This window comes from Anarrhichthys ocellatus, unplaced genomic scaffold, assembly GCF_004355925.1.
Source record: "Anarrhichthys ocellatus isolate YVR2014 unplaced genomic scaffold, GSC_Weel_1.0 scaffold69, whole genome shotgun sequence".
NCBI classification, from domain to species: domain Eukaryota; kingdom Metazoa; phylum Chordata; class Actinopteri; order Perciformes; family Anarhichadidae; genus Anarrhichthys; species Anarrhichthys ocellatus.
Window position 1 is genome coordinate 1,661,199 of NW_022280099.1, and position 11,345 is coordinate 1,672,543.

At 42.2% G+C, this 11,345-nt stretch overlaps 1 protein-coding gene across 2 annotated transcripts in view; it reads left to right on the top strand.

Moving 5' to 3' along the window:
- The window catches only part of atrn (attractin), a 124,064-nt gene that overhangs the window by 42,743 nt on the left and 69,976 nt on the right, over positions 1 to 11,345 (top strand). For both annotated transcript variants that reach the window (XM_031873161.1, XM_031873159.1), the window contains exons 17-23: positions 1,127 to 1,312; positions 3,258 to 3,503; positions 4,320 to 4,457; positions 5,675 to 5,768; positions 7,301 to 7,353; positions 9,447 to 9,541; positions 11,156 to 11,234. In XM_031873161.1, the coding sequence (XP_031729021.1) occupies positions 1,127 to 1,312; positions 3,258 to 3,503; positions 4,320 to 4,457; positions 5,675 to 5,768; positions 7,301 to 7,353; positions 9,447 to 9,541; positions 11,156 to 11,234 (891 nt within the window). The remainder of the gene's footprint in view (positions 1 to 1,126; positions 1,313 to 3,257; positions 3,504 to 4,319; positions 4,458 to 5,674; positions 5,769 to 7,300; positions 7,354 to 9,446; positions 9,542 to 11,155; positions 11,235 to 11,345) is intronic.

Genomic DNA, 11,345 nt, shown 5'->3' on the forward strand with positions numbered 1-11,345 from the left:
ACACACACACACACACACACACACACACACACACAATATTTGCGTTAAATAGAAATATGGAATAGTTTGTTGGCAACAATTAATGTAAGATATAAGATAACATGCTGATTCATGTAAACTCACCTGAATACACAACATGCACGGGAACTGACAGGAAGATACACGCCAGACTTTATTTAAATAGTATAAATCTCATACAAAATCAACTGTGTTGGAATCATTCCTTTCCTCCTCCCCATCAGAGCACACAGACAGCGACACGCCAGCATCAAACTAGTGATGTTGCTGTCAAATTTACAATCTGAAATTGCTGCCGTGAGTTGTTTGAGGTAAATGTCAGACTTTTATCCACAGACAGTCTGTCAGTTCATGCAACGGTAATGAGGCAGAAAGGACCAAAGACATTCCAGGATCGATGCATGCGAACACGTTAACATCTTTGGCGTCATGTAGTCTGAGACGTTGTCAATCTATTTATTTTGTGTCCCGGCCTCGTGAGACATTTAGATGCAGAATTTACTGTTTTTAAATCACCGTGCACGACGATGCCCACGTCTGTCTGATCAGACCGTCGTGAAGCTCTGATCCCAGCTGCTTTATATTAAAGAGGCCGTCAGCAGGTTTTAAAGACGACACCAACTAACCACAACTGGCTCATCGGGGACGTCTAGTTTGAAAAACGTGGTCTAAAGACTAAAGAAATGATTTGAAGTGTAGCATCCAGTGTTTTGGGAGTTTTACTCGGGATATCTTTGCTTCTGCTGCACGTTCTTTGTTGAATGTGTCTCTTTCACATCATCCAACAGTTCAGTCCAGCACTTCCATAACGTTGGAGTACGTCTCTAACTGCAGATGTAACTGCTGCCAGCTGTGTGTTGCACAGATGCAGGCAGTGGATGCTGATTCTATGCTGTTAAATAGCAGAGATATTCTAGACCAAGAGGAATTTGTGAATAGATTTGAGGGTCATTATATAACTTGTGATTTAAAAAAACATCCAGAATTATGATTGTATTTGAGGAACAACTTAGTTCAATCTGTTATTCATGTGTCTGCTCTCTGGATAGAGTCACATTCATCCTCCAAAGGGCTCGAGCAATAACGTCTTGTTCAAATTGTTCCCCAGCCAACCACAGCGCCAAGCAGTGCCGGACGCCGTGCGCCATGAGAGCCACCTGCAGCGAATGCACCAGCAGCAGCTCGGAGTGCATGTGGTGCAGCAACATGAAGCAGTGCGTGGACTCCAACGCCTACGTGGCCTCCTTCCCCTTCGGACAGTGCATGGAGTGGTACACAATGAACAGCTGTCCACGTAAGACGTCTCGCTCTCACGTATTCATTTACAGGTTTAATACGACAATCATCGGGAGTCTAGACACCTTCAATATATGCGCGGCTCTGAATATAGAGGCTGAATATCATTTCCCATTATTACATAAATAATACCACAAAACAATGTTTTTATGTCCTTCAGTCTCCGTCATAAAAGGTGCAGAGTGACATTTACATTTATTAGAACACAGAATTAATAATAGAGAGACGCTGTAGAGAGGAAGGACACTGTCCTTCTGCAGATATTAGGTTTGACATTGAGTGCGTCTTTATTAATAGTAAAGTTGCTCCTTTATAATTGACGGGAGGAGTTCATTGAGAACGAGGACTTCATGATGAGACGTCTGTTGTAATGTTCCTTCTGAGAGGCGTCTTCTAAAGAAACACGAGGGAAATAGTGACCGTGTTCAAGGAGCACTCCTAATAATTCATTTATCTTTGAGCCGGTGCAAAACTATGGAAGAGCATTAGGGCCATGAAGGGCACAAGAAGAAGAGAGGGGAGAGGTGGGATTTAAGTTTTTTTACAATATTTTTAGATTTTCTAGAATAAAGTTAAAATGTCGAGAATAAATTTGAACTTTCAGTATTTGCGCCGACTGTAGTAGTTTGATTTATTATACGTTTATTGTCAATGTGTCAACTTTATTTCAACATTTTGAGAATAAAGTTTATTTTTATGTCAAGATTTTTGCTTAATTCTCAATATTTCTCAGAATTTTTACAAGAAAAAAATCTGAAAGTTCAGCTTTAGCATTTCAAATGAATTCTCAAAATGCTAAATAAAAAGATCTTCCTCCGACGTCATTCCTTATGCCTGGCACTGATACTACTACACACAAAACAGTTCAGCTGAACATGCAGGCATGTCTTCATATGTGGAAGATAAAGTTTAAATAATAGATAAATATTTACTTGGTTTGAAACTAAGCTTTTCTTTTAAGGACGGTCCTAAATTACAGGAAACCTCGTTGGGGACATTAGCGACCAGTAACACGAGGCATCGTGCTGAACATCTCGTTAGTAATCTATAATATCTTTTCATCAGCTGACTTGACTCATTGATGACGTCATACCTCAGTGTAACAACCTTTCTGCAGCATCGGCATATCTTGAGTGGAAACCCATTGATTATACTTTTAAGTGCGCACAAATCTTAACATGTATTTCTTATGCCGGTTAACCAAATTTATTCCAAACAAATCACTGTTGCTGCCATAGAAAAGGCTCTCTCTCTCTCACTCTCACTCACGTGAACATGATGCAGCTTTCTACTTAAACCTCCGATTGAACTGCAACGGCTGCACGCACAACAAATCACGAGTCGTTCATGGAGCGAGGAGAAGCTCGAGCACAAATCTGAAGTCCGCTCACGTGCAGTTAATTTACTCCACCACTTGAGCATATGTAGCCATCTTAATCAGACTTTAAAGAAAAGGCCCCAAAATGGCAACACTTTAAATCCCGGTGGCTCTCTGGAGCGCAGCGTCTTTTAAATGTTGGGCTGTTAAACCGCATTAAACCGGCGGCCCCTGCAGTTGATGACATGGCGATTAATAATCTGGTTCCATAGTTTGATAACTTAGTCTCCGGCTGGTGCTTTGTTTTGTGTACAGCGCAGAAGAGAACAATTTTCATTTATTTAACCTGGCAGGTCAATTAAATACAAGTTGTAGCTTACAGCCATTTGCAGGGAAAGCCCTCGAGGGCGGAGAGGTAGGCATTTAAATACGGGCAGAGGATCAGGAATGAGCTAGATTAACTGTTGAGCCTTGCAGAGGTATTGTGGGTGTTATTAATTTAAACTTCGGGACCTTATTTACAAACTTACTCACCACTAATGCTGTAGGGCAATCGTTTCTGAATGGACCCCTTTAGTTTCCTGACAGTTCTAGATATCTCTGGTTGTCGTGTGCTCTGCTGCAGCGGAGAACTGCTCCGGCTACAGGACGTGTGGCCAGTGTCTGGACCAGCCCGGCTGCGGTTGGTGCACCGACCCCAGCAACACGGGCAGAGGGCAGTGCATCGAGGGCTCGTACCGCGGGCCCTTCCAGACCTCGGTCCCGGCCCCGTCCACCCTGCCCGGCCTGCCCGCCAGCCCGCAGCCCGCCCTCAACGCCAGCATGTGCCCCAGCGAGGCCAAGTACAACTGGTCCTTCATCCACTGCCCAGGTAACCGCTTATCAACACTCGCGTCTGTAACAGAATTGTGTAAATGTTACTGAACTTAAAGGGAAGTCAGTTCACTTGTCATTTGGAAGAACAAAGGGAAAAACTGTTTATTTTATCGCTATCTGTTCTGTTTAATGAATATCATTTTCAAAGGGATACTCCAAGATACATATATTTTGGTATATTTAGCAAGTGAGAAACTCGTTGAGATCCTTCTGATATACACGGTGAAGACTCAACCAGGCCTTGAACCCCAGAACATAACTAAACCAAATAAACAACGTATAGAACTGAAGAGCGTCGGTCTTCCCTCTGAACGCCCGTCTCTCTTAGGCTCCACATGTCCAGTTTGTAATGAACCTTCTGATCCAAACGTAACGATATACTGTACATAGTCTCAGGCTCCTCCATGTATATAATCATAAAACTACTCACCCTATAATAACAATAATATCTGAAAAAGTGTTCCTGTTTTATCCCGTTCATTATGATCCAGACTAATAGAAGTAGAAGCCAACGACCTGCAGTTGTTATTGTGACTTCTCTCACATCCATAGACCTGTGCAGTACATCTCGACAGATAAAGCTGGCAGTCATAGAGGAAATCAAAGTAACGCTATTTGTCACACGAGGACTTCATGTGCAGCACCGACAGACACTTCAGATCCCAGACTTCATTCCACGTTCTCTACTCTCATATTAACATCCATCTTCACTCATGTGTGGGCCTGGGGCTGTTTATTCAAAAAAAAGTGAAAAGTTGTTGTTTTTCCCGGTGATGTTCATGCAGTGTGGGCTTTGTTTACTCTCCGACAGCCTGTCAGTGCAACGGTCACAGCCAGTGTGTCAACCAGAGCGTGTGCGAGAAGTGCGAGGACCTGACGACCGGCCGACACTGCGAGAGCTGCATCTCCGGCTTCTACGGAGATCCGACCAACGGGGGCAGCTGCCAGCGTGAGTATCCGCTCCGTCCGCCACTAAGTAAAGCCGCCCGGTCTGCGCACGGCTTCATTTAACTCCTCGGTGTTTTTACAGTTTCATGTCTGCCGTTTTGTCTGATCCCCGGCTGCACGGTGAGGCGTTCCCGCGGGGATGTTACAGATGTTCTCTACGGCTCTGCAGCTAATGCTGACAGTCGGTCAATCAGAAAACAAATCAATCGTCCATTCCTTCAACAGCTTAATCGAGCTTACCGATATACACACAGCCACTCTGTGTTTCTCTTTTTGTCGGGATGCTCTAATTCCACGTGTCCCTTTGGAATATATGTATATTTATATTGACTTAGTTCTACATCAGTGACAGCCATAAACCAGCCTCTCTGCATATCTTCATCTTGTCAGTATTATGCACTCGTTGTTGATGCTTCTTATTTCCTGCTTGCAGCGACGCATCCCCCCCAGGGACATTAAAGACATGTTTTACTTGACATCTAATCGTGTCATTCTTTACATCACTTTGACTCAGCAGCCGTTAATGAGCGTGAGCAAAAAGTGCACAAAAAGAAGATGAAATCCTAGTATGGCTTGTTGTTCCACCAGCTCTCCCCCACGTTGTTCCACAGATTTCCTTCATTATTTGCAGCTGTTTGTACCGAGAGGCTCAGTGATCTTTAATGCAAAGGACGGCTCACATTTATACAGGTGTGATGGTCCTCAAAATCACCAAACCTAATGGACGTTTGGCATCTGTTCACGGACACAGAAAGTGTCTCTTGGGTCACCTCGGATGGGCCGGGAGCCGGAGCTCCTGTGGGAGATGCAGCTTTAAAGCTAAACTTCTGGATTTATTCCCCCCTTGTCCTTTCCTTGGAGAATGAGACGCTTGACCCCGATGAGACAGTCAGGAAAAGCAGAGTTGCCATCGAACTTTTCATAACTGTGTCAAACTTCATGTAAGAGGAAAAGCTGGTATTTAGTAAAAACACAAGTATAATGTGATGTAATATACAAGGAACATGTGGACAGAAGCGTTAGTGTTTATAAGCACCAGAGTCTCGCTTTACTGCATTTATACACAACATATAAAAGACATTTTAAAAAAGGAGCTCACATTCATGTTACATAAGAGTCAATCTATCAACGTCATTGAATGTGTGTTAATAAACATGTGGTGGTATTTCTTCACTTACTGATGCACTTAAAGTTTGATGTCTCATGTCTTCTGTTCAGCCTGCAAGTGTAACGGCCACGCCAGCATATGCAACCCCAACAACGGCAAGTGCTTCTGCACCACCAAGGGCATCAAAGGAGACCGCTGCCACCTGTGAGTCTGTCCTCGTCTGTCCTCGTCTGTCCTCGTCTGTCCTGCCTCGGAAAATGTTTTAACCCTCTGAACCTCGAGCAGTTCATGGATGTTTTGTTGTTGTTGTTTTTTGCTCATATTACATTTTACTTGCTGTTGCCTCCTTTTTCTCTGCAATATACATTCTAGAAGCAGGACTTCCTGATGAGCGTTTCAAAGTTAAAGCCCTTCAAAATCTCAATCATGAGCTAACTTCAAATCACAATCATGAGACAATTTGTCTGATTTCAGAAGAGATTTTAGAGGAAAAGGTGCATAGTTACAGAATAATTTCACCTCAAGGTGTCACTCAGACAGAACCAGCACATTCGGATGTAGCATTTCAAAATTAAAGCCCTTCTCATTTAAAAATTGGAAAAAATTGAATCTATACATCGAAGATTTCTCCAAGTGCGCACAAGTGTTACCGATATGGGGGGGGGGATCAGGCTCTCGCATGCTCTACATATAATACAAAATATTTACGTTGTCACCGCCCCTCTCTTCCCCTCCTCTCTGTGTGAACAGCCTGCAGTTCAGCTGAACTTTCACAGCATGTTTGTCATGTGACTGTTGGTCTCAGCTGAGTCAACGTTGGATCACCAGTTGCACTGAGAGCCCGAAATGTAATGTTTTTTACAGGATCTGGTTTGAAAAAATGGTTTATTTTTGCTGAAATTTGAAATGAGACATTTAGAATAAAGCAATTTTGATTAAAAAAAATTTAAAAAATCACAATTTTAAGCTTAGATTTATTTATTTTTCCTGATTTATTCGTTTGTTGTCTGAAATTTCTGTTTCTACAGTTTCTGGCTCTTGTAAATGGCTTAACTCTGGCCATGTTCTTTAAGGAACCCACACACGTGTGTGGGTTGTGTGGTTCAGAGGAGTTTCTATTAACTCTGGAACTTTACTTGTGTTTTGTGTTTTTACACAAGCCTCTAGGCTGCCTAAACTCGTGTTCTGTGTGAACTTCATTGAAATTAATTTGTATTTGCACATGTTTTCAAAAAAACTCAACTCTTTTTGTTATGTGCCAAAAAGAAAAACACTTTAAATTCAAGGATTTTGATTAGAAACGTAAATTTACAAAAACTTTTAAGCGAACATGCTAATATGTTTTAAGACTCGGTGCCTCTCTTCTTCTGGTGTCCAGTAATAGCAGCTGTTCATTAGTGCTCGCTGCACTAATCTCAACTCTGGCCTTCATTACCATCGGGCCCCCAAAGCCCATTAAATACATGAGATACAACTTTCACAAACCATCAGTATGAAGATGAGGCTACTTTCTGTGGTGTCTGTTAGTGATGTCTGTCAGCTTCACTCTCTTTCTTCTTGATCTGCTTCTCTTTGTGACTGAAGCAGAACACTAACACCTCTCCCACTGTCAGCAGCTAAACCCTCCTAATTTGCCTGTTTTCTTCCCTCTCTCTCTTCTTCTCTCCCGTGTTTGCCGTCTTCCCCTCGTGTTACGCCTCACTTCCCTTCACCTGTCGGCCGCCTCCTTCTTTCAGGTGTGAGGTCGAGAATCGCTACCAAGGAAACCCCCTCAAAGGAACATGCTACTGTAAGTGGAAATCCAATTATCGACTTCAGTGAAGGTGTGTGTGTGTGTGTGTGTGTGTGTGTGTGTGTGGGGTCGCATACGTTAACCACTGAGGCCTTCCTCTTCCCCACTTGTTCAGGTCGATGCTGAGACAGTCACACGACTCCTAAATCAAAGCAGGTCTCAAGTAGTTTGATGTTTAAAGGGAAAACCGCCCCGAGGAGGAACAGCGCTTCTTAAAACAAGTCGCAGGTGAAAAGAATCGACAGTGAGACGCACATGAAAGTGTTTTTCCGAAGAATGCAGTGAAGCTTCCTCGTTCTTCCCCGGTGTGATGACGGAGACTGCAGCGCTCCACGCTCTGCAGATTAGTCTCCTGTCAGTGTTGTTCCTGTCAACTATGATTACGTGCTGTGGAATATGATAATGTAGACACCGTGGGATTCTAACTAACTCTGTCCTCCATGGCACATAAACACTTATTCCTCATTATTTTATAATTTAATAATGTTCTTTTGAAGTGTACAGAAGGAGCTATAAATAATGGTCGACCTGGCGGAGTCGACAAAAACACAAAGCTGTCGAACTAAATGGGTCAACTCGTGTCGGCCGCTGCTGTTTAGTAACCCGCTTTTCTGACGTGCCTCTAGCAGTTTAAATCAATTACATTTGATTTATGTTTATCGCTGACACGATCTGATGACTAATCAGTCAGCTGATTGTCAGAAAATGAATCTTGGATAGTTCCAGCATCTCAAATAAAAGGATCTTAGATTTGATTGTAATCTGTAATCAACATATAAATAATCAACAGTAACTTGAGCTAAACTTAAAACTCCAAACATTCTTTGGGTCCGGCTCGGTCCGATGTGAGGCTTCGGCTGCTTATCTCTGTTTTTTAAATTACTAGTGCGGTTCCTGCTCTCCAGATTGCTTGGCCGGTGGTATTGCTGCTTGCAGCTTTTCACAAGAACCACTAATCCAGACAACTTCACAGTCGGCCCTGCGCTTCCTTGAGTCCTTCGCGATACACCCGCTGAGTGTGAGGTCGATCGGATGAACGATTGTCGAGAGAATCAGAGGACAGACGGAGAAACACTCCCTCCGTCTCAGTTCGGTTGTAAATTGAATTTTCGGGGGATTTTTGACTGTTGGTCGGATGAAAGGAGACAGTTGATGACTCAGCTCTGGGATCCTGTTGAAACCAATATTCAATATTGGCTTCTGCTGCTTTATAGGTCTTTAATGTAAATGATCAGTTCCCATAAATAATATGTCATTTAGTATTTCACAGATTTTATCTTTTAATATTTTTCACATATTTTACAAATAATTTCCCCCATACTTTACTCATATTTTACTCATATTTTACTCATACTTTACTCATACTTTACTCATATTTTACTCATATTTTACTCATATTTTTCTAATATTCTTTGATTAATTTCCAAATTTGTAATCTTGTGATCTTGACTTTCATGAGGTTGGATTCTGATACTTAATGTTACCGATCAAACAATCAATCAATAGTAAAAAATAATCATCGGTTACAAGTAAACTGTTTGAATTGTGTTTAATGGAGAACCCCAAAACAAAGAGCAGGAGACAGGAAGAGACCTGACGGAGTAGTGAGTGAGAGCAGACGTGTTCACACTACATATCTAGTGTCATTCTGGTAAATCTTTGTTTTTGCAGTATTGTGAATATTGTTGAACGTCAACCTGTGACGGCAATAATAAACTCTCGTTGAGTAGAAATGTGTCTTGGTGGCATGAGAAGATTTCACGAGAGGCTGGAATAAAAAGTGGACAGAAAAGTTTGAAACAAGTGGAAATAATTTTGGTGGAGTTAGACTTTCTACACGTCATCATGGTTGTTGTGACGTTGACCTCCAGCTGTTGTTTAATGCAGGCTCGCTCACAGCCTCGTGACCTTCATCACAGACGCAGTAAATGTTCAGGTGTAAATGTTCAAAGTCAATCAATTTCTAAAAATGATTCTGGGTCATTTTCCGCCCCGAGCGCTGTGTGAAAACATGTTCTTGTGTGACTTTCAAACTAATCGAGCTCTTCTTCTTTTCTAATCCCCTCCACGTTCTCCCACAATTCAAACAGACACGCTCCTCATCGACTACCAGTTCACCTTCAGCCTGTCGCAGGAGGACGACCGCTACTACACCGCCATCAACTTCGTGGCCACACCTGAGGAGGTATGTCTCCGACGGCGAACGCCCCGCCGTCGCAGCAGCTGTCACTGTTATTGGGATTAAAGATTGCAAAGCCGGTACAGGATGGCGACGATGATTTTCTCTCACCTCGACACTTCTCCTGTTGTTTCTTCACCAATTCAGTAATGATGATAACAGAGATTATGACATAATAGTAATAATAAGAAAGTCTTAAGAGAGGCCGGTGCTCAAGAACTAATATAAAATGTTGCTCTCCTGTAAACTAAATGTACAAAAGGACAACGGCCCCGTCTTCTGCTTCGTGACGATTCACTCTCCAGCGAATGCAAGAGGATTTTTAATGTTTTATTTAACTCGAGTACACACAAAGTCCCAATCTACATCCACAATAACCACGAGCTCCGCATTAAAGACGACGCTTAGAAGTGGCAGAGAGATTTTAACTCCAGTGTAAAGTCAAGCAGCGACCGTAATGATGGGAGTACTTCCCCTGTTGGCGCCGTTACAACCCAGTTAAAAGAATATAAACGCTAACAACAAACTGTTACGTTTTATTACAGTATATCAACATGGTATCTTTATTAAGATGGGAAAGTCCCTTTGAGACTGAGATCTCATTTTTACAGTACATAAAAAGGTATAACTGCATAATTAAACTTAACATCTTTATTAGAATATAACAAGCTACTAAAGAACAGTCATTTACAATATAGCACTGGCCAAAAGAATTATGACTTACAATAATATAAGAACACGTTATAGATGGTAAAAAAGAGAAAATAATAAAATAAATGCTTCAACTACACTCATCACACAGATGTTTTCCCTCTAAGTGGAAGCTGGTCCGGTCCTGTTTACGCGGCTGCAGCATCTGGAGACGAAACTACAACACGAGGATCTGATTAAATATTGCAGATGGTGTCTCTCCCCCCCCCCCCCAAAAAACAAGTACCAGTTTAAGAGCTGTAATCCCGTTGTGCTTTTTAAGTCACAAGAAATAGCATTTTGATTATGTGTCGCTTCTGTGACTTCATGTATATTATCCTGTAGAAACGTTACTCACCTCAAGCTTCCTGCATGAGGATGTAGTGTGATGTTCAGCAGGTATTAGTGAGCCGGGATGCTGCAGAATTAGTCAAAACAACAATGTATAAATTATACAAATGTAATAACAAATATTCAGAGCGTCTTTACTCAGTCATCTCTAAATGTATTTAAATGATAATTAACAAGCGCTGCCTGTCAGCCAGTAAAGTAAACATCTCAACACCCACTTGAGGTTATCACAGCAGATATCGCTGAACAACTCCGTCTTTTAATGCATTTCATCGTCATCATCGACTCCTGTTCAAACATTTGTTTTGCTAATGCAGCTTCCATTAGCAGTGCAGACTGTTTGTACAGCTGTGTGTGTGTGTGTGTGTGTGTGTGTGTGTGTGTGTGTGTGTGTGCGTGTGCGCGCGGGTGCTCTGCATTTACTGTAAAGCAAAGAGGCCTTTTGATCTAGAAACACAATTTGTACATGTTTTTAGTGTTCTGATTCATCTTTCTTTGCACATTGATATGATAGACCACAATAACACCGATGATGATGATGATGATTGCCTCCCTTCTGTGTCTTCTCTCCCTCCTCAGCCAAACCGGGATCTAGACATGTTCATAAACGCTTCAAAGAACTTTAACCTGAACATAACCTGGGCCTCGAGCTTCACCGGTAGGTCTCTGTGCATCACCCAAGACAATAAGAGCACAACAGATCACCCCCAAGACAATAAGAACACAACAGATCACCCCCAAGACAATAAGAGCACAACAGATCACCCCC